Genomic DNA, 24,423 nt, shown 5'->3' on the forward strand with positions numbered 1-24,423 from the left:
TTCAGGGTCCCTCACTTGTACAGGTCCCTTCCAAGTCCCCAGGAAGAACCCTGCCCATGTGCTCACAAGGTCTCATGATTATCGTAAAATGTAAATGCATAATTTTTGTATTTATTTTCTTAAAGTTGTCTCCCAAATGGTGCGAGTTTACTGCCTCACAAATCCTGATCAATCCCAGGCTGTTCTAGTCTCATGGTAATAAGTAGTCTGTGAGTCCCGACCATCCTACTTGGCCCAAATATTACTTGTTCCAGAGTGTTTACGAAACAATGCTGGCCATTTGGAACTTATGTTCACACCTCATGGAATAGTTGTAGTATGATCATCTGTGTAACCCACCAAAATATGATTGCTTGAAAGCACATGACAGTTATTTAACCCGTATTTCCCCAGCATTGAATCCATTAAGCACATGATAAATATTTGTCGAATGAATAAATGAACATAAGTTTCATAAAAAACAAAAAATACATTTCCTTCCCATAGTAGTAATGACTATTTCATTCCTAAAAGCATTGTGGAGAACTGAGAGTTCCTGTGAGATTTAAGCCCCAGGGGATTGGATCTCTCTCTTTTTTTTCCTCCAATGACTGCAAAAGGTCAGTGAACTCATTTCCTGAATCAATAAGATGATTCAAAGTTTCTCATCTCCAAAGTATGGCCTTAAAATTCTTTAAGCAGAGATTGAATATTGTAGTTTTGTGTGTATCATTACAATAATATATGCATCGCAATGTCATCAAGACTTACTGAGTCAACAAAGGCTGAGATTCATTCAGGGTGGTGGGAGTCTGTTTAAGAGGAAGGGGTGGCAGGAATCTAAATGCTTTTTATCAAGGAAAGGTACCTTCTCATGAGCTACAGACATGAAAGTTATAGGGCTATAGCATTTAAACATTGCCCCTATTTCCAGGAAACAATACCTTTGTCCTCAAGTATTAATAACACTCTCTCAGTGTTTAGCAACTTGTTTAGCAACTCACAGCTTTTCGCCAGTCGGCAAAGTTCTTTGCTAAAATGTTGTCAAATCGTCAGCCCATAGTCTATAAACCACCTACTCACTTGCTCTGATCTTCAACACTAATTTTCTTTTAATGCCTGTTTCTTTGACCGGGAGATGGGGGATCAGGGAGCTATTTTGATGATTTATAGCATCTGCTTTATCTCCAATTCATCTTCCTGAAGAAGATCTGTTTCTACAGATTGCATTGATTGGTCTACTTGATTTCCACAGTATTCTTCTACTTGGTTCCCTATTCTATATTTAAAAGAGGAACATCTCAGCCAGCTACTAAAATTGGCAGGTCATCTAATGAAATTCAGCAAATTATGAAGAGGCTCAGGAAATACTTTTGTTCTAATAACACGAAACTGAAACCTAATATTAATCAACCTTGATGCTTTAGTTTTGTCATATGATTTTCACAACAATCTTATGAAACACACTGAAAACTTTCCTTCTCTTACAGATGAAATAGAATCTTGGGGAGCTGAAGCGATGTGCTCAGAGTAACAGGTGATAAGTGGTAGAGTCGAGCCTAGAATTGAAGCCTTAGCCTTACTGAGTATCCTTTTCAAAATATCACTATGACTTTCTTCAACAATTCCACATCTGGGTCTGCAGCCCACAAAAACATTTCCAACGTGTGCAAGAATATATGTACAAGGGTGTTCATTTTAGCATTATTCATAATAGTGAAAAATTGGAGACTACCTAAATATTAGACCATAGAATGTTATTTCAAAAATTATTGCAAGAGCATATGAGATCTTGCTCCCTGGAGTTACACTGCCAGTTTGACTCAAATAAACTTACAAAAATTAAAAAAAAACATTATGACATACCTATACTATGGGAGGGATACTAAGCAGCCATCTAAAACAATGAGGTACTTATACAAATATACACACAGTGACATAAAGATTAGACAAAAAAATGTTTAATTACAAAAGAGAAGTTGCAGAACAACAGGTAATTCCATTCTTATGTAAGAAAAAACCTTACAAATTAATGTCTGCATATAAAAAAGTCTGAGAAAATACATAACAAACTGTTAACAATGATAATCCTTAGGTAGAGATAGTTGAGAGAAGAGGAGGAAAAAAGCACATGAACTCCAACTTACGTTGCATACATTTTTATAATGGTTATATGTTACTTTATACTTAAATGTTTTAGGTTGAATTACTAACAATTTTTTAAAGTTATTCAGCCTCTCAAATATTTATTGAATTTTTATTATGTATGTGTTCAGCCCTCTGCCAGGGGTTATAGAACTCACAAGAAATTTCCCTTGAGGAAGTTAGCATCTGGTTGGAGAGAAAAGCAGAACTCAGAAAATGATACAGAATAGTTTATACTTAACTGTTGAGGGAAATGACCAATTAGTGTACCAGTCAGTTACCTATAAGGAAGAGTCATACAGATTTCCTTTTCTGTTGATTTTGTACAAGGGAAGTTGCCTCAGGCCCCAAATCTCCCTACATGGGGACCTAGTGCAATTTAGAGCATTACAAAAAATCATAAATTGCTCACTATCACTTGGACTAATTAAATTGAAGTAATCTGTCCTTTAAAAAATTCATCTATAACTGTTAGTTCTCAATGTGAGAATTGGATTGGCTTGTTTGGTGTCACTTGGCAGAAACAGAAATTGGGCTACTGGACAGAAATTGGATGAAGCCACCTCAGAATTACCTGGTATCTCTTATGCCTAGTTCATAGAGGGTCATTTCTGGTTCGTAGTGAGAAAAACAGATAAAATCTTTGAGTTTATATGATTGATAAGGTAAGATACAGAACAATATATACTATATGATACCATTTATATAAAGGGAATAATAAAATAAAATTGAAATGTGAAAATTCTATTACTCTGCAATTCTATTCCTAGGTATATATCCTAGAGAAATTTGGGCAATTTTTACACCAAAAGACTTGTACAAGACAACTAATAGCACATTTTTAATGGCAGAAACAGAAAATATAAATAAATCAAAACAAAACAAACTCCTCCAAACTGGAAATAACCCAAGTGTCCACTAACAGGAGAATGGCTACATTGCGGCATACTCAAATAATGTAATTCCACGAAATGGTGAAAATAAATTATATATAACTACATATTAATTTGTGAATGATAAATACTATGCCTGCAGCTGTGGAAGCCATCTTGACATCATGAGGGAAAGCTTTTACATCACTGTATTACTAACCAATGCTAGCAGCTGCCTATCAAATAAATTCCAATTAATTTAGGCCATTGATAGTCAGGTTTTCTTGTTATTTGTACACATAAACACTCCTAGTATATAACATTTAAATGAGAGAAAGTTTCAACAATTATTAAGGTTAATAAAGAGAGGGACTTTTCAGTTTGTATTGTTGAAATTTTTTATATCAAAAATATAGCCATGTATTATTTGGGTAATTTAAATTTTTAAAAAATTTAAGTGCAAGAAAGCCAAGAAATAGTGTGATATACAATGGATTGCATGGGCCATCTTCTCACTCTTTCTCAACCAAACTTTTATCATATTTACTTAATTTGTCTTTCACCAGATTTCCTCTAAAAATTCACCCTTTCTTTACTTAGAATAAAGGTAAAGGTCCTTAATGTAACCCATACTGCTCTGCTGTCTCTAATTCTCAGCTTTAGCTCACAGACTGTTCTCTTTCTTGCTAACAAAGCCCCTGTTACACTGGCCTTATTTTAGTTCCACAAATGTTTCAGATTCCCAGATATTAGGCCTTCAGTTTGCGGTTTCCATTTCCTGACACTGTTAACTTTTCTTCTCTTTACTGGACATGACTCACATCGGCAGCTACCAGTCTATACTTTCCTCATCTTTCCTGCCCTCCCAAGCCTTAAACCCTTTCATACAGCGTGAGAGGTCTTTTAGCAAAATAATGTACCCAAGTTGTACTATGACAGGAGAATAATAATTGCAGGAAAATCTTGTTTCTAAGATGTGTTTGTGTGTTTGTTTTCTAGGTCTTTTACTCTAAAAACTCTGAAAAATCTAAATCATTTAAATAGAAGAATTGGGAGGTCTCACAATCGCCCTCCTAGGACTGTGCTAGGGACAGGAATCTCCATGGACTTGACCACGTAGGACACTGACCACATATAGTAGAGAGAATCCTGGGAATAGGGCAGAGAGGAAGAAAAGGAAAGAGAGAAGCAAATCAGAGTGAAAAGGGATCCTAGCACCCACTGGAGGGCTATTTTTTTCTGGGGATAGACAGCATGTGATTGCTCTTCCAGATATTCTCGGAACAAAAGCAGGGTCACAGGGCCAGACTTTTAGGTGGCCTGATGATGGCCTGAAGATATAGGGGAAGGAGCAATTACTGGAACCCAGGGGCAGAGAGGGCTATGTGAAAAAGGCTATCTGAGACCTTTGGTCATGGATAGAGCCAGCCTACAATGCCACCACAGGGAGGAGCCTGGGGAATAAATAACCTCAACTTTCTTTCCCTTCCTCTGATCTTTTCCTGGGGCTCAGTATTGGCACAACACAATCGAAGACCCAATAGGCAAGAGAGCCAAGAGATGAGTCCAGTAGGTCAGCTTTTGGGGCAAAAAGCAGGGTGGTAGGTGGTTGGAATGGATATGCAGGGCAAATGAAAAATATCTAGCACAGTTCTGATAGGTCTGTCCGTTCTCCTTACAGAGAAGCAAAATAGGAAGTTGAATTATAACCACAGGTTGCCGAGGAAGTATAGAATCACAGTAAGGACAATTATTTGGCTAATACCATTAAGTCCAATGTCCTAATACATATATTTTTAAGATAGGGATCTTGCTGAGATATTGGAAGTGTGAGATGGTATGTCAAGAGAATTACTGCTTGTTAGTACAGTCATGCAATAACTCCTTTCTATAATTCGTTCACTCTTTATTCTTGCAGTACTTATCTTGGTACCTTCACAAATCTGCAAATTTCACAATACTATACAATACTTGGTACCTTCACAAATCTGCAAATTTCACAAATACTTCTAGTTCCTAACTAGAAGTTTTATACACACACATACACACACACACACACACACACATATTTTTTTGGATAAAACTTCTAGTTAGGAACCACTTTTCAATTAGGCTATTTCTCTTTTTCTACAGTTCCAATACCAGTACTAAAAGTTGGCTTTCTTGTGGAGACCATTTCCACAAAGAAATAATAATATAAAAAAAATTAATTCAGAAGTGTCCCCATGTATATAAAGATAAGAAGAGAACAATAAAGTAAAAATTTTAGGCGTATTCCAAGCAGTCAGGTAGGCTCATTCTGTATCCAGAAATTCTGTAAAACTAGAATATATGTATACAAGATTCAAGTTCTTATCACGGAAGAATTACAAATCATTCCAGACCAAGTGTCGACTGAACAATTGATTATATTCATAATATTTCAATCCTATAAAACCTCACAGATTATGTTCAGATTCTTTGACTGGATTTTGGATGTTTGTAAAACTTTCAATACTCACATTAATTGAAAATCTCTTATGCTGTATAATTTCTGAGTTTTAAAAATTTTATCATCATTCATAGCATATAAAGTATAAACAACAGTCATAAGTGAATACCCAGGTGCCCACCACCCAGTTTAAGAAAAAGACTATTATCCCTCTATGTTCCACTTTTTGTCCCTTCACTATCTCATCCCTCTTCTTTCCTCCCATTCCCCATGGGTATCTGCTACCCTGAATTTTAAATTTATTCCCTTGCTTTTCTTTATAGTTTTACCGCATATGAATGTATCCCTAAATAATAAATTGTTTAGTTTTGCATGTTCTAAAACTTTATAGAAATGGAATCATGTAGTTTTCTCCTGCAACTTTTTTATATTGTTCCTCAACATACAGGTTTATAAAGTTCACCATGTTGATACATGTAATTGTTCACTGCTGTATTATAATTCATTTATGAATAAACTACAATTTAATCATTCAGTTGCTTGTCCATAGATATTTGAGCTACCAGTTTTTTGCTATTTGAAACAATGCTGGTATTAACATAATTGCACATGTATGTTTCCTGGTAAGAATTTCTTTAGGATATATGCTTAGGAGCAGAATTGCTGGAATATAAGATAAATATTCAACTTTATTCAAAATTTTACAAAGTGGTTTTAAACAAAATTCATAAGTAAACTTTTAATATCAAGATATATATCTCTGCTATGTTTAAATACCAGAAGTATTTGTTTCTCATTTTTTCACATCTTTACCAATAGCTGGTATTTAAATTTTTGTCAGGGATGTCATTCTACAGATGGCTGAACACATCTTTGTGGTTTTATCTTTGTATTTTTTATTTCTGAGTTCGACTCTAACCTCAGCTCAAAGGTATCTTTTTATCACCTCTTTGTATCATTGCTTAAACTTTTAGATATCATTTTAAATAAACCTACTTTCCAGATGTTGAATAAAGAGTTGGATGATATTCAGATTGGTTTGAGGAATAATATCATCAGAGCGGTGCCATCTGAGTAGTACACTGGCACAATTTGATGTATTCAGGACCCCTTCTATCTCCTTTCTCTTGGTTCTATCCACTTCCCCAAAATGTAAAGTTATTGTGGGGGGATCAGGCTCATGTGACTTCCATGTTGCAATACCCAAAAGAAGCTGGCCTCTAAAATTCATAAGTATAATTTTAATATCAAGGTATGTAACTGTTATATTTAGAATTTGGAGCTCTCTGCTGAATTTGGTGACTGCTAAAACTAAAATTTAAAAATTCAATTCAGTAAATATTTCTTATAGACCTACTTTATTATTATTAATGTAGAAGTTCAATTTGGAGTTCTATCCTTATATAACCAGGTGGTCAGGTACTATTGCAGGGTGAATCAGAGACTACATCTTACTCATGATTATGCATATTCTCAATTGCACCTAAAAACAAAGGTTCTGGTAACTTTGTTGGGGGTAGGTGGTGGTGGAAGGGAAGGAGTCCTGGCTATTAGTAGCAGTTAAGGTTAAACATAATAATATTCAGGAAAAGAAAAAAAGGACAGGTATCTGAGTTAAAGTTTAATAATTTTAATAAAGACTAAGAATTTAATTTTTCACAACAAAGAGGTAGATGCTATTATAGTACCTCCATGCAGGTAAAGAAACTGAGATGCAGATATGTTAAAGTAACTTGGCCAAGGATTTCATATGACCAGAAAGATATAATGAATATAGAAACAAATATATTGTCAAATAGACTTTTTGTTTTTGAAGACTTTGAAGATATTTTTTTCTTATTTTAATCACATTTTTATTTTCTGTAAACCAGAAGCCCCACTCCAAAGCCTTATTCTTAGATTTCTGGCAGCTTGGACATCTCCCCAGATGACTGGAATTTCAGTCTTTTTTTTTTTTTTTTCCAAAGTACTTACTTGTGGGTGGCAGTGTTACTTTCAAATCCTACTTTGCATTTTTTTTTTTTTCCTGGGGAAGATTAGAAAAAGCCATCTGGTTAACATTACCCTGAAAAATTATTCTCTGAGTGGAATTTACTAAGAAGAAATTGTGAGAGAAGGGAGTGTGTTATAAACCTAGCCAGAATACAAATAGAAAAATTCAAAAACTGAAGCATTACCTTCTGATACTTACCAGAATTACTTTTCTGTACAATCAGTTCACTTTTCATTCTAGCCTTTTTTTTCACTTTTCCCTTTGAGGAAAGATTCTTTTGAATTAACATGTATTTCTTTATTATTATTTATTTTTATTTATTTTATTTTATTTTATTTTTTAAGCCTATAGCACCCGGTATTTCTAGGTGGTCTCCCATTCAAGTACTAACCAGGCCTGATCCTGCTTAGCTTCTGAGATCAGAAGTGATCTGGCATGTTCAGGGTGGTATGGTTGTAGACTGAACCTCTATTTCTTGATAACACTTTTCTAGCTCTTTTGAGATTTAATCTTGTTCACATACTGCTAGCTACCTCTTCTACTCGGGTTTTCATTCCTACTGCCCTCCACCTCCTAAATGGTGACATTCTTGCTATGGCAATTTGCCTAGAAAAGAATCTGGCAAATAATGGGTGCTTAATAAACATTTGTTGATTGACTGAATGACTGCTTAAATGAATGAACAAATGCATTAGTAAGTAAAAACCTTCCTAGGAAGAAAAGAAACAAGGAGAGTAAATGTGAAACAAAGCCTTACTGATGAACTCTGTAAAGAAGTGGACGTGATATTGATTTTATTCTTTTACATTTCTCTAGAATTTGTTAATCTTTACATAACTTTGAAAAGTCTACAAAGTCATATAATTTCAGAACTCAGCTTAGAAAAATCAAATGCTATTTGAAAAGTGACTACTGGGTCAACGAAAAAAATAGGTTTTTTGTTTGTTTGTTTTTGTCTAATTGACTCATTTAATTGGAGTTATTCTATCCAGTTATTTGGAACAGACCACTAAGAAAGATTTTTTAGATTCTCATTATCTTGTACATTACTCTTCTATTCACCAAATTTACCTTTTATTTTGAATCTCTTAGAATATTATCTCACATTGTCCATCTTTAGTTTTCAAAGTAATAAAAGCCAAGCTGTGATATTAATCTAGGCCATGTTGTATCATATTTGTTAAACATTTGCGATGACAAAAATCAAAATACTAATTAGCAAGTATTTTCATTATTTTTGTCTCTATAAAATTAACCTTTTGAAAGGCAACTTTAGTTATATTGTACCCTATAAATTTTAATTTCTTATTTTCTTCTTAACACATTTCTGTAGTTTCCAAAATTTCTCCAATAAGCTTTTATTACTTTTATAATCATGGAAAGCAACAAATTCCATTATCCCCCTCGGTCATTATCAACCAAATCGGTCATTTTATCATTCTGACTAAACTGCTATTCACATTTGTATTTTATTATAGTAATTTCTGAAGGCATGGGAATCAAGGGCAGTAATTTCAACTTGAAATTTTTAAGGGCGCCATCCAGGTCAATGAATAGAGAACTACATTCACAGTGTATTTGTGTAGAATTTGCAATTGCCTCCTTTGATTGTGCTATCTATTCTCAGGCCTTATCTAAGTTCAAATTACATCCTCACCTACTTCAAATGACTTAGTACATACTAATTTATTTCCTTTTCAATCTTTAATACATCTATTATTTTCTTACAGTGTGAAATGAGGAGCAGGGATAATTGCTGAACTTCATTTTAGTTCTAATACTCTATGATCATTTGCTGAGATTGTTCTACAACAAATTCATTAGAGATAGAATTATGAAGTAGTGTATTTTGAATTCTCAAGAACATTGTTCAACTCAAAAGGCAGTATATATTCTCAAATTGCATACAGAAATATGACCTTTGAAAGTGTACTCACGACATGAAAAGGATCACACTGGATGATAAGTTGGTAAGTTTGAAGAGTTCTAACACTATAATAATCATCTAACTCTATACCTCTGGCTTCAGTCACTTCTTTCTAATCAGAAAGACATCTGTGTATCTCCATATGGTATTACTTAAAGAATAGCTTCCTAGAATTTATTTCAACCTTCTGTTTCTCTAACTATAGAACCCTGCTTACAGCATAGACATCATTAATGAAATCCTATCCAGTTACCTCATGACTTTCATACTTATCACGTGGGTAGTTCAGGATGTCTATGCCCTGTTTTTAGAAGCGGCAGTAGCCTTTAGATCATGAATTTAAAAATATATATATTATAGGCATTTTATTTTCAAAGCCTGTTTTCAATTCCTCTGAAGGGAGCCAATATAACTTGGTAGTTAAACAGTTAAAAATAACAGGCTTGGAAACAAACACATCTCAGTTTGTATCCTACCTGTGCTTTTCAACTACTGCTCGAGCTTGGACAAGTTTGGAAAAGCACAGCTAGGATACAAACTGATCCTGTTTTGTCATTTGTAAAGTAGGGATAATAGGACTCCACTTGTAAGATTGTTTATGAAGAAAAATTGCATGCCATGCATAAAGCACTTTGCATTTCATCAAGTCAAGCAATATTTATTGAGAACTAACCATGTGCCAGGCACTGCGCCAAGCTCCTCAGGACTGTTCTTCTTCCTTCAAATTTTCATCTAACGCTACTCCCTTAGGTCTCAGCTTAAGTGATACTTTCTCAGGGAAGGTGTCTATGTTAGCTCAGGTCCTCTAGGAAGTGAATGCTAAGATAGGATTAGATGTGAAAGAGGTTTATTAGAGGAGATTCCTGTGGAAGATAAAGGGGAGGAAGCAAGAGTAACTAGGAAAAGCATCATGCTCCAGTGGAAGTCTGGAGGAAGAAAGGAAAATTTGATAGGAAAAGACTGACGTACTGTTCTAAGAAGAGTTTTGGCTAGACCAATGGTGAGCTCCCAAGTCAGATTTGTCCATTAGAGGAGTCCTATGTCCTGCTGTGCTTAGTCATGGGCCCATCGCAGTTCAGAAGTATGGCCTAAGCTCCAAACGTGATAAAAGATCGGGAGAGGTAGCAGCTGCGGTTGTCAGTCAACTGTACCCCCTCATCCCCGCAGGAGATCCAAGCAGCATATATCCATAGCCATCACACCCTCTATAATAGGTTAGATCCCCTATTTATTTGCTCTTATAGAAACATGTATTTTCCTTTTTTCAGTTATCACCATTAAATTTTTGTTTTCTAAATTTGTAAAGGTTATTCTTTCTGAACTGTAAGGCAGGGTAGGGACTGAGTCAATCTTGTTTACCTCTGCACCTCCAAGATGCACAGGATGCACCAGATGAGACGGCATATAATAGGTACAAAATACAATAGTAGTCATTGTTTTTATCCACTCTCTCTGTTCTATTCCACACATTACCACATCCAAAATAAACTACTGCGGTCCTGCACAGCAGTATATATTGCAGATTTCAGCTTAATGTTCGTTTCTCTAGAGCATCTTTATTTTACTTTATTTGTTTTAGGGAGAGGTTGCATCTTTATTTTTAATATATATCAAAGCTCAATCAAAAGTAGTGAAACCTTGGAGATGGATTCTTGAATATATAAAGTACACTTACGAACAAAAAGAGTAGAGCTCCAGCACCTGATTGTAAATCAGTTTCTTCAGTGGTTGATTCTGAAGAATCTCTCTTCTGTGCCAAGAAGGCCATGTAGACTAGTGACTGTCAGTTTCTCTTTAAATGACCTGTCTCCTTGCCCCCATCTCCTTTTCAGAAAGTAAAATTTTCATCAGATATAGCAAAGTGTTAGGGAGAGGAGAATGGGGATGTAAGTTAATAAAGCAAGAATGAAGGAACCTAGAAGTTGTAAATGACTCCACATTACCGAAGAGCTCAAGACACCAATCATACGCCAAATATAAAATTAATAATCACAAAAACTACATTATCAAGTAGTTTTTGTAAGGGACATTACCAAGTCCCTTACTGCTGCCTTTCTTCCCTGACTCTGCCCTAAAGCTGGGAGTTGAGTGAGGGAGGGCCTACACTATGCTAGGGGAGGAGACATAGAATGCTGGTCTCAAGCTATCTAGAACCAAAGCTTGTCTTTGGAATTATTTGTGGGACATTGAGCAAATTGCTTGACTTTACTGAGACTCAGTTTTCTAACCTGTACTGTGAGGATAACAAAAGCAATCTTAGAGGACTGTTAATCAGATTATAAGAGATAATTTACGTAAAGTGCTTGGCAAGATGCTTGGCACATAGTAAATTCCCAATAAATCTATTATCAATTCTTGTTAGGTATTCCACCCTGCTGCTCCAGTCATTTTCAAAATGTGGTCCACAGACATTTTCAGGAGTCACAAGGTCAAAATTATTTTCATAATAACACTAAAAATTTATTTACCTTTTTCATTGTTTTTACATTTGCTTTGATGGTTCTCAAGTAAATCATTGCAGACCACAAGATTCCACTTTACATCCACTAAGATGGTTATAATATAAAAGACAGACAATAATAACAAGTATTGTTAACTATGTGGAGACATTGGAACACATCCACTGCCGGTGGAAGTGTAAACGGTGTAGCCACTTTGGAAAAGAGTTGGCAGTTCCTTAAAAAATTAAGCACAGGGTTACCATACAACCCAGCGATTTCACTTCCAGGTATATACACAAGATAACTAAAGACATATATTTAAACAGAAACTTATACATAAATGGTCATAGCAGCATTATTCATAATAGCCAAAAAGTAGAAACAGCCCAAGTGTTCACCGCTTGATGAATAGCTAAACAAAATGTGATATATCCATATAGTGGAATACTGGCTGGATAATGCTTTTTGTGGGGGCTGTCCTGTGCATTGTTATAATGTTCAGCAGTATCCTCAGCTTGTACTCATTAGATACCAGTAGCAATCATGTGCCCTACCAAGTTGTGACAACCAAAAATGAATCCAGATAGTGCTAAATGTCCCCTGGGGGCAAAATTGCCTCCAGTTGAAGACCACTGGCACAAATCAAAGTCCTTATATCCTTCACTGCCATTCTCTTGCAGTAAAAAAAAAAAAAAAAGACAATTTTACTTAAGGATGTTCTTAATGAAGCAGTAAAAATTTTTAATGCTATGAAATATTGACCCTTAAATTCATGTATTTAAAAATATTCTGTATAAAAAAATAGGCAGTATTCATAAGGCACTTCTGTGGCATACCAAATAACTATAATTCTATCAAGGAAAAACAGTTATGAGATTGTTAGAGTTGCAAACTGAACTAGCTGCTTTTATAATGGAACACCATTTTTATTAAAATATTTACTAAATACAAACTGGTTGTTTAGACTTGGGTATTTGGCTAATATTTTCTCAAAATTCAATGAAGTATAACTACCAGTTCAGGGAAGACAATTGATAGTATTTACTGTCATTGATATAATTGAGCTTTCAAGAAAAAATAAGAATTTTGTAAAAGTTGCATCATCACTGTGATTTTGACAGCTTCCAAATACTTAAGATTCTTCTGAAGAGACTGGAAGTGATATTAACACGTGATTTAAAAAAAATTATTTAAATTAGTTTCAAGTATACAGTATATTAGTTGGACATCTATAGAGTTCATAAAACGATCCCCCCAATTGCTCCCAATTGCCCCTAGCCCTTCACCTAGCCATCGTATTAATGCTAACTGCATTCCTTCTGCCAACACTTGTGATTTTTTTCATAGTGTAGGATCAAATACGTCAACATTTAGATCTGCATAACTCTGTGAACTGGTATTTCCAATTGACTACTTTGGGATGTTAAAATCATGCAGTTTAAAGGATTCATTAAAAGTGAAACATGCACCAATAGTTTAAAAATCTTTTTATAAGTTTTGAGGTATAATTGACACATAAGTTGCACATTTTTACATATGAATATACACATGACACTATCACAGCAATCAAAATAATAAACATGAGTATTATTCCCCCAAATTTCCTTGTATTCCCTGTAATCTCTCTCTTCTGCCCTTCTCAGCCCTCCACCCCACTCTTCCATTATCCACATTACCAGTAACTTCCTTCTCACTAAAGATTAGCTTGCACTTTCTGGAATTTTATATAAATGGGAACATATAGTACGTATTATTTTTGTCTGATTTGTCACTCATAATTATTTTGAGATTCATTCATGTGGCATATATATTGACAGTTAATTTCTTTTTATTCGGAGTTGTAGTTATCCCATTGTACAAACATATGAATTGTTTATTCATTTACTTGTTGACCAACATTTGGGTTGTTTCCAGTTTTTGCCTATTATGAACAGAGTTGCAATGAACATTTGTGTGCATGTCTTTGTGTAGACATACACTTCTTTTGGATAAATATCTAGGAGTGGAATGTCTGGGCCACATACAAATATATGTTTAACTTTTAAGAAACTGTCAAAGCATTTTCCAAAGAAGTTCTACCATTTTATACTCCCATTAGTGGTATAGAAGAGTTGTAGTTACTCCACATTCTCAACAACACTTGTATGGCTAGTCATTTTAATTTTACCATTAAATAGATAGGTAGTTGTATTTATTTGTGGTTTTAGTTTCTATTTCACTAATGACTGATAACATTGAGTATCCTCTCATATGCTTATTTGCCATTCATATAGTTTCTCGGTGTCATTTCAAATTTTAATGGATTGCTTATTTTCTTTTTGAGGTATGACAGTTTTTAAAAATAATATTCTGGAGACAAGTTCTTTATCAGAAATGTGATTGGCAATATCTTCTTCAATTTTTGACTAGTCTTTTCATTCTCTTAACAGTGTCTTTTGAAAAGAAGTTTTACATTTTGATCAAGTTCAATTTATCACGTTTCTATTTTAAGGGTAGTTCTTTAGGTTATCATACCCAAGAAGTCTTTGCCTAGCCTAAGGTCACACACATTTTCTTCCTTTTTTTTTCCCAAACGTTTAAAATTTTAGATTTAGAGCTATGATCCATTTTGTGTTTTCATATAGTATGAGATTTTCTTTATTTTTACCTATGGATAGCCAAATGTTCTAGCATTATTAGCTGAAAAATATTTTTCTCTATTGAATTGCCTTTGTCCTTTGTTGAAGATCAGTTGACCACATAGATATATGGAACTTTTTTGAAACTCTCTCTTCAGTTTCGTCTATTTCTCTCTCTACATCAATTCCATACTATCTGGGTTAATGTAGATTTATAATAAATAGTGAGATCAGGTAGTGTAGTGTAAATTCTCCATCTTTATTCTTCTATTTCAAAGTTGTTTTGGTTAGTCTAGGACTTTTGCATTTCCAAAAAAACTTTAGTCATTCTGTCAATTACTAAAGAAAGCCTGCTGGGATTTTGATTGGGATTGTATCAAATCTATATGCTAATGTGGGGAAGAATTGACATTTTTATAGTACTGAGTCTTCTGACCCATGAACATGGTATATCTTTCAGTTTGTGTCTTCTTAAATTTCACTCATCATATTTTATATTTTCTGTGTTCAACTTGTATATCTTTTAGCAAACTTGTCTTTAAGTATTTCATATTTTTGATGGCATTTTAAATGGTATTTTTAATTTTAATTTTCGATCGTTAATACAAATATAATTGACTTCAATATGTTGGCTTTTTTAATACTGTAGTATCACTTATCTTGTTTATTAGTTCCAGTAGCTTTTTGTAGATATTATAGGATGTGCACCATAGATCAAATCATCTGCAAACAAAGCCAGTTTTCTTTTTCAATTTGGATGCTTTTTATTCCTTTTTCTTGCCTATTGCACAGGCTAGGATTGCAGTACAATGCTAAAGAAGTGGTGAAATCCTTGTCTTGTTCCTGTTCTTAAGGTGAAAGCATTCAGTTCTTTACCATTAAGTATGTTGTTTATTATAGATGCTATCCAGTTGAGGAAGTTTCCTTGTATTCCTAGGAATGGATATTATATTTTGTCCAATACATTTGCTGCATCCATTGATGCAGTTTTTCTTTCTTAGCCTTGTTAATATTGTGAACTATACTGTTTGATTTTCCAATTTAATTCAACCTGGCATTCCTGGGATAAGCCTGTATTTTGTCATGATGTATTATCTTTTTAAATATATTGTGGAAGAAAAACAGAATTTTGTTAAAAAATTTTGCACCTGTATTTATAAGGTTATTGTCTGTAGTCTTCTTGTAACATCTTGGGTTTGGATATTAGAATAATGCTGGTCTTACAGAATGAATTGGGGCGTAGCAATTTCTCTTCTTCCATTTTCTGGGAAGCTGGAATGGCTGTATTATCATCAGAAAAACTACACTTTAGAACAAAGAATACTATCAGGAAAAAAGAGAGTCATTTGTAAAGTGGATGATTTCATGATAATAATTTTTCTTGATCAATTCCATTAAGAATAAGTTCATCTAAATGATAGAATAATTCTAAATGTTTATGCAGCTAATAATAGAGCTTCAAAATTCATGAAGCAAAAACTGATAAGAACAGCAAGGAGAACTAGAATAATCCATAATTATAGTCAGTTTTCAATACTCCTCTCTTATTAATTAATAGAATAAGTTGACAGAAAAGCAGTAGGTTCTAAATCCTCAAGGATTTAGAAGATTTGTAACATCAACTAACTGGATATGATTGACATTTTTAGAACATTTCACCCAACAACTGCACATTCGGGTTAATGCACACTGAACATTTACCAAGACAGACCATACTGTGGGCCACAGAACAAGTCTCGATAAATTTAATATTATTCAAATTGTACAAAATGTTTCTGGTCATAATGGAACGAAATTACAAATCAACAAGAAGATATCTGGAAAATTCTTCGATATTTGGAGACTACATAACACACAAATAGTTCAGGGTTCAAATAAAAAAATCTATAGGAAAATTAGTATTTTGAAATTGTGATAGCCTGCTGAAATGCGAAAGGGTTAAAGGATAATTAAAACCTGAAACTGGACAAAGTAAGTCTATACCTTAGGCCTACTTTCTGGAACCCCTAACCGCGTTCTGTAAATCATGAAACTTGTAACAATGAGCTCATACGCTAACTGCCAATTTTAGCCTGTGTAACCCTGCTTGCTTGCGTGGCATGAAAAATAATCAATTGTATATAAGCTGAAAATTACTGTTTGGCCATCGCCCATGGGAACACTGGCTATTGCCCATGGGAACAAAGGCAATCACCCATAGGAACGTAACATTCTAACAACAAGCTTTCTGCTTATCCCTGCTTGCACACCTGACCAGTGGGTTGACAGGTAGTGAATAGGAGAAAGATGGACCTTTGTGTTTAAGACAGAATGAGGAATGGGATTTAGGGCTTAAAAACCTTGTATCTTGGTATTTCGGGGCTGATCCTTTGTACAGGACAGCCGCCGGCTAATAAACAGCCATTAAGAGCATACTTGGTTTGGTCTATTCTATACAGGCCACAACAAAATGAAGGAAAATGTGTGGGATGCAGTTAAAGCAGTACTTTGGGGGACACATCCTACCAAATGCCTATATTACAAAAGAAGAAACGTTACAAATAAAAGACTTCAGTTTTCAAGTTAAAAAACCATAAAATTGATTTTAAAAAATCAAAAAAAAAATTGAAGGCAGAAGGAAATAAACATAAGGACACAAATCAATGAAATAGAACGCAAAAACAATAAAGAAAATCTATTAAAACAATAGCTGGTTTTGAGATTTGAGATCAGTAAAGTTGATATGCCTCTCCCCAGATTGATTAGGAAAAAAGAAAAATGACACAATTACCAATTTCAGGAATGAGTGGAGAGATTCTTAGATATTAAAAGGACAATAAAGGAATATTGTTAACAGATTTATATCAATAAATTCAACAGCTTAGACATCTTCACAACTATTAATGCTCACTCAAGAACAAATATTAAATATTTGTTGAATTAAGGAATGTTAGCTATTACTATGGGTAAGGCGCTGAGTTCAGAATTTAGCGATAAGGGATTATCACGCCCAAACAGATCTCAGTTCCTTGGAGGGGAAAAATAACAAAGCTTAATACCGATTGGTGCAGAAGAGAGAGGGAAAGCTGGATCAGGAAAATCTTCTCTGCGGGGGAGTCACCAGGCTGAGACACGACGTATCAACAAACAGTGTTTATCAGAGCAAGAACTGCTGCGCGTGAGCTTGGGCAGAGGGCCAGAACAGCCTTCCGCGGGTGGCCCGCAGCCGACTGCCTAGTTTCCCTAGTCGCAGGGTAGTCCTAGACCTTTCCTCACTCGGCGCTCACAACCGCTGAGCGTCCACCTCCATCCTCAACCGAGCCCAGAAGTCGTGCGCCTGCGCATTGGCGCAAAGCGCTCGCAGGAGGGGCGAGGGTGATGCCGGAAGTGTGGCCTCTCGCTCCCGAGCTGTTCCCATCCGGGGTCACGTCGGTCTTCCGGGTGTTTCTGACAGGGCTTTCTACGCCGCGTTTTCGGTGATTTTTTTGGTGTTCCGCCTCTTGCCACCGCCCCCAACCTCGCACGCCCTTTCTGGCCCTGCCTTTTTTTGTGTCGTTCCTCCCCCGCTGGCAAGGCCAGAGTTTAGGTCCCAATTCGGATCCGGAGCTGGGCCTAGTCATTCCGCGGGCCACTACCTCCTTTAGCTCGGGCGGAAGCGACGACCGAGCGCACGGGCCGTCGCTGCCCGGCCGTGGAGCTCTCGGGTGGGCAGTGCCGGTAGGCCCTCCTTAGCCCTTCCCCAAGGACACCTGGGAGTCAGGGGGTCTCGGAGCAGGACGCACCCTGTAGGCCCAGGTCGGGGGCGGGGCGCGGGGAACTTTTTTGAAACTGTACTGTTTGTTTTGCGTGGGAGGTTCCGGCAATATCGTTTAGATATCCCAGACTTTTGGGCGGCCCCCAGGCTGCCGTACTTTTTGAAGAACCTTAGGACCAATTACTTTTTCCACTCGTTTCTGTTCCTCATGCCCCGTCCTCAATCTAGGACCAGAAGAGGAAGGTTGTCCTGGAACTCCTGCATGGTGTTTCAAAGGGTGGTGAAGAACTAAGGTAAGTATCTGGACTTTTAATTAAATGGGCATGCCATTGCCTCCGTTCTTCACATTACAGGGAGTGCACAGGTAGGACTCAGGTTGTTGTATACCCTTTTTATCCCGTTCAGTCTTAGTAGATGGCTTCTTCATCTTTCTGGGCCATAATGCAGCTCACAACTTCTGGATTATACAAGTAATCTGTCTTGTTTGAGCTCTCTCAAGTTTTTGTTTAAACTAGCAGTTGTTTATTTAGATCGCGTATACCAATAGGGTGAACAAAATGATGCAAAGAGAAATTGTAAAATTATAGCTAAATTGACAACTCGTTAACGGGTGTGTAAGTATGTGATTTTGTGAGAAAAGAAACCTTAACTGAACACTAAATCTGTGTGTTTGTATTATAGGTAACGTACTATTTTTGTAAATGCCATCACATTTTATAGTTATTACTACACGACTGTAACATGTACTGATTAACAGCCAAAAGGCTCTTAATATGTATCGATTAAAAATAACATTACTTTGTTGGTGTGATAGCCCCAATTGTGTCTGATCTAGAAATATTGTGTAACAGATAGGCCCCATGTGAAACTGGCCATTTATCAGTCAAGAAATGTCCATTTCAAACCACGTGACTAGGTTATTTTTTAACACTTGAATGGAATCTAATTCTTAATAAAAAGGAATGCCCTTTTCAAAACTTGCAGGTGGTTTTGACAGTGGGTGAGTAGGATTTAGGAATTGGACTTTCTTCATTGTGGAGAAAAGTGAGTTTACAAAGTAGACGGGTAACTTGATTTAGCCTCTACAGTTCTTGTTTTTATGCTTGGTAGATTCTGCTTTCCAGGGAATCCTGAAGAAGGAATTATGTAACTTTGAGTGTTCTCTAATTCCTTAGAGGAGAGGTCAAGTTTAGGACAGAAATTCCAGGTTGTAAGTTATAGGATCGAATACTATATCACTAGGAATTACTTTATAAATTAATCCATCACAGCTTGTCTCATGTATAATTATTCACAAATAAGCCCATATAATTTCCCACTGGGTCAACCTTAGTCAAGAAGCAGTCCTTAAGAGTCTCTCCTTAAGGCTAGAACCAATGCAATGGTTTTAAAACAGTTCAAAATTTACCTAGATGATTCTGTTATATAGTCAAGTACGGATTGAAAAACTGATAATTATCAAGCTAAGAAAAATATGATACCACCGATATCTGGATTTTATTTATCATAAAATTTCTTATACCTGTTACCACAATTAATGTGACGTAGAGTTTTATATAGATCATTCTCTACTTGGTGAAGGGGCCTTTCAGAATATGAAGAAAAAGATTTAAAATTTTGTAGAGGTCCCTTTAATTCTGGTGCGGTAATAGTTTTGCTGAAACTCTTCTATTTTAAAAATGACTTCTTACATTGTTTATGATAGATTATTATTTTGATGACATTTTTATCATCAAAATCAGAGTTGAAACGTACTAGAAAAAGTACAAGAAAGAGGAATCGAAATTCACGAGCTTTTGTTGTACTTTCTTAGCTGTGGATGGTCTTGCAGGATACCTATGTTGGGGAGCACTGAATGCCATTGGTTAAATTCCCTAGGAAAGATGCTCCTTACTTTGAGGGCTGGCCTGATAAGAGCCAGACTCGAAGGCCAAGATTCATACTGAAGACCACCTGACAGATATTTTGCTTTGGAGGGACTCCAAAAAGAGCTTTGATGGTTAGCTGGGAATTTCAGATTGGTTGAACTTGGTATCTGCCCTAAAGTAAGTAAACTTTTGGCTATGGAATCCTAAGCTTTTTGGCCTTGGATAATTTGGTTATTAGCTTTGTAGAGTAATCCTGGGCCACAAGACTTCTTTCGACTTTTTCTTAGTTTGGATCTGACCATGTAATTGGATAGGAATAAGGTGAGGTCTGGGCTATTAGTCATTTTGAGTCTTCAATTATGAATGCATGTGTATAGGATTTTTTTGGGTCCAGAAGAAAAACACAGACATACTATTTATATGTATAAACAAAGTGTAGAATTTTAACTGAACTGATTTAAATAATCTGAAAATAGAACATGTTAATTCCAATTTTTTCTGAATACAAACTGTTTCTTATTTGATCAGATATGTATATATTCTAATAAATGAAATATCGAGCAGAATTCATTACAGTAATGAATGGCATTTAATATCATTTTCTCAGGAATCATATGAAATAGGAATTTTTTTATGGGGTTTGGGTCAGAAAAACAGAGTAAAGAAGACCAAGAAAGAATGTGAATTCTGGCAAAGGGTAGAACAAGGCATTAGTTAGTTGTCAGTCTTGAATCTGGCATTCTATGATTATTGAGTGTACTTTTAATAAAGGATTCTCTGGAATACCGATTGGTTCAGAACATTTTCCATTTCCTCTGAGCAGTGAAAATCAAGAGTATAGTTTAGCAGATATGATGGTATTTCTTTAAAAAAAAAAATCTATAATGAGATACAGGCCTGCTGAAGAAAGTTCACAAACTCTTGTTTTTTGATGATAACACCTCTCTTTGGTCCAAATTAGAGACAGGCACTTGGGATAAATCTGATTGTGGCCTGACACTCTTGCCCAGAAATCTGTTATGAACCTTGCACTGGTGAATCTCACTATCTGTGGCCTGAGTAGGGAATTTTAATCTTATGGAATTGAAAAAAAAGGAACGAAGTTTGTATAGGGATTTCTTTCTTTCCAGAGCTTTCTCTTTTTCTCTCTTGTTGTCTCTGCTCCAGTTTTCCAACCATCTGGTCTCAATACCCAGAGGCAAATACCATTTTTTTTTTTTAGCTACTTAAGTGTTATTTTCTTCTGTTCTAAAAAAACCCCAAAAAACAAAACCAAAACTTTTATAGCTCACTTGAATTGACATCTACTGAAAATGGGGATTTAGTATCTTTATGTACTCTCTCATCATGAATTGTGATGTATGTAAATGTGTAAATACATATACTATAATAATACAATATGTAGTAAATTATATATATTACAATTTATTTAAATTAGCATTTTCAATATTTGTTATTATAAGAACCAAGTAGGTAACTGATTATATTTTCTTTTTTTATATGACCTTTTGAGTTTTTTTCTGTAGTTTAGTATTTCCTTTTATTTTATTATTATTATTTTTTGAGGTTTGCAGTTTTATTAAGATAACAAAAATGTAACCTATACAAAAAAAAAGGAAGTCCTGTTCCTCCAGGGGCAGCTGCAAGTCCAAGGGCGCCCATCTTTGCCATCCTTGCCTGCTAGGCCTCCTGCTGCTGGATAAAGGGGTTGGGGATGGCCTCCATGCTGTCCTGCGGGCAGATGAGCACCACGGAGGTGCCCCTGCACACCACCAGGCCCAGCTGGAGGGTGTCCTCTATGAGCTTGTACTGGTTGTCCGGGTCTCTCATGTATTCAATGGTGCTATCAAGCATGAGGTTGAGGAGTGGGTCAAACCCTTACAGGATTACACTGGCTATGCGGCCTCCCTGAAACTTCACCTGGATCACCTTGTTGATGTACTTCGACAGGTCCAAGATACATTCCTTCTTCTTCTTCTCTTTGTCCGCCATCTTGCCGCACCACTCAGCTCTGCCTCCTTTTGTTTTTAGCTTGATGTTTTTTGTTCCTGTAATTATTTCTGCCCTTCAGCAGAACTGTTCTCTGTGGTCAAATACATCAGGTAATCTACAGATTAACGTTTTTTCCCTCCATGGATATTTTCTTGAAGCCCTCTATCCTCCTCTAATTTTAGCTTCTTTTAACATCATCCTGGGGAATTTTGTGCTCTGTGTCAGATCTTCCTTTTCCTAGGTCCTAGGTTTTATTTCCTTTTTTGATACATGTCTAAAAATGTTTTTATTCTCCCTTGCATTGATAGTATAGCTAGGTATAAAGTTATGCCTCAAGAGCATTACCTTCAGAGACTTGAAGGCATTGTCTTCACTGTCTTGTGGTTTCCAGTGTTGCTTTTGAGAAGTTCAAAGTCATTTTGATTACTAGCCCTTTGTTTTTAACATTTTCTTCCTCTAGTATTTTATAAGCTTTTTCCTGATATTCTGAAATTTTGCCATAATATACTTTGATATGTATTATCTTTTAAAACTGTGCTTTTTACTCATTGGATCCTTTAAATCTAAGGATTGGTGTTCTTCAGCCCTGGAAATTTTCTTGTTTTATTTATTTGTACTTTATTTTTTTCTGTTCTTGGAGCTTCTATTATGTTAGATGTTGGAAAACGTAGTTTGATTTTCTTATATTTTCTCTCCTATATTGTCCTGTTTCCCTTCTGCCCTCAACCTATTTTTCCTTTTTGTTCTAAGAGATTTCCTCAGTGCTGTCTTTTAACTTTCTGCTGGGTAGTTCTGCTTTCAATTTTGTGATTTCCAAGAGCCCTTTCTGCTTTTTAAGCAGCATATTCTTTTTTTTTTATGTAAGCAGTTTTTCTCATTAGTTATGGAGTGAGTTTGTCCTTCCTTCCTTCCTTCCTTCCTTCCTTCCTTCCTTCCTTCCTTCCTTCCTTCCTTCCTTCCTCCTTCTCCTCCCTCCTCTCCTCCCTCCTCCCTCCCTCCCTCCTCCTCCCTCCCCTTTTTTCTATTTGTTTCTTAGACCTGTTATTTTCAGCCTTTTTTTTTTTTTCCCTTTTGGTGACCCATGATATCTATTTTAAGTGAGACCTATTAGAATTCTGATTGGAAGCTCTATGTGCATGGGTGGGCGATTCAGTAGTAGGCTTCACTGTACTTGTTAGCAGGCTTAACTTTTCCTTGGTGAAAAACTGCTACTATGTTATATAGCTTATCTAGATACTATATTATATGGTTTCTTTTTCAGTTATTCCATAGATGAATTTTCTAATTGCATGCTTTGGAAAGATGTGCTTGGGACTCTATTTTCACTTTGTAGACTTTACTAAATATTTGTTTTCAGTTTGATACCTCCCCCTACTCTTCGTAGCTTTTTGGGATCGGTTATTGCAAAAGAATTAGTGAATGGTTCTGATTGCTTCGTATACAAGTTTTCCCCATTCTTGTGGAACAAGCCCTCTTTTATTGGAAGTCCTTATATAAGTTATTTAGACTTTTGAGGAGACTCTTGCTATTTTATAAATAGTTATTAGGCAATACAAATTCCTTCCCTTGTTCGATCAGATCTATAATATCTAAATCATAGGAATCAGGTTGTCATTTGATGGTTCATATCTTTAAATAAATTATATTGGGAAATGTAAGAATCTGTAGAGTTTCATTAAATGTCTGTTTTGAGTAGTTTCTTTTTAATTAGAGTATATGGTGATAACTTAATTTCTAAAAGGTTTATTGATAACAGGGTAAATTTATTAGGGTAAATTCATCAGAAAATTAGAAACTTACATATATTTTACATATATTTTAATAATATTATGGTTATTATACTATAATGATACTATAGTTATGGTTATTATACTATAATGATACTGTAATTAACTTATATTTAAAATTCATTATTAGTAAGTTCTTGTTACAATAGTATGACCTAAGAGATTTATTTAAACTTTTAAAAATAACTTTGTAAATGAAATTCATAGCTTGGTGACTAAGTGTTTTAAATAGGAGATACTAGTTACCAAAAGGGTTCAATATCTTTAAGCTATAATAATTTGTCTTTTAAAACTATTCTAGGTGGAAGAATACATGTTCACTTTTAGTGAACAAGAGCATGTTCCCAAACTCAATTTTGGGTCGCCCGCCTTTCACTCCAAACCATCAACAACATAACTTCTTTGCGCTGTCACCAACTCTTTATTCACACCAGCAGCTTATAGATGCACAATTCAACTTTCAGAATACAGAGTAAGTATGGTGATATTTTGGCCCATATCATTTGTAAACTTCGTTTTCTACTTTACACAACCCTTTTTATGTGAAACATTTGAATTTAGAGAAAATGTCATTATGTCCATTATGTCTTGTTTTCTTTTGATCAGTAAAATATTTAGTTTTTCTGAAATTGTTTTT

General features: G+C 35.4%; 1 protein-coding gene and 2 pseudogenes across 9 annotated transcripts in view; 1 reads left to right on the forward strand and 2 right to left on the reverse strand.

Annotated features, from left to right (window-relative positions):
* Positions 1–7,762: 7,762 nt before the first annotated feature.
* LOC120612638 (uncharacterized) lies at positions 7,763–7,881 on the reverse strand (annotated as a pseudogene).
* Positions 7,882–17,815: 9,934 nt separating this feature from the next.
* TENT2 (terminal nucleotidyltransferase 2) overlaps positions 17,816–24,423 on the forward strand; it is a 48,276-nt gene continuing 41,668 nt past the window's right edge. For 2 of the 9 annotated variants that reach the window (XM_039874912.1, XM_039874910.1), the window contains exons 1-2: positions 17,935–18,432; positions 24,088–24,258. In XM_039874912.1, the coding sequence (XP_039730846.1) occupies positions 24,125–24,258 (134 nt within the window). In that variant the 5' untranslated portion in view covers positions 17,935–18,432; positions 24,088–24,124. Of the gene's footprint in view, positions 17,862–17,891; positions 18,433–24,087; positions 24,259–24,423 lie in introns of those variants that run through there. The other 7 variants (XM_039874905.1, XM_039874906.1, XM_039874903.1 and 4 more) reach the window with 7 other exon arrangements.
* LOC120612476 (U6 snRNA-associated Sm-like protein LSm7) lies at positions 21,688–21,999 on the reverse strand (annotated as a pseudogene).

Source organism: Pteropus medius, unplaced genomic scaffold, assembly GCF_902729225.1.
Source record: "Pteropus medius unplaced genomic scaffold, Ma_sr-lr_union100, whole genome shotgun sequence".
Classification (NCBI taxonomy): domain Eukaryota; kingdom Metazoa; phylum Chordata; class Mammalia; order Chiroptera; family Pteropodidae; genus Pteropus; species Pteropus medius.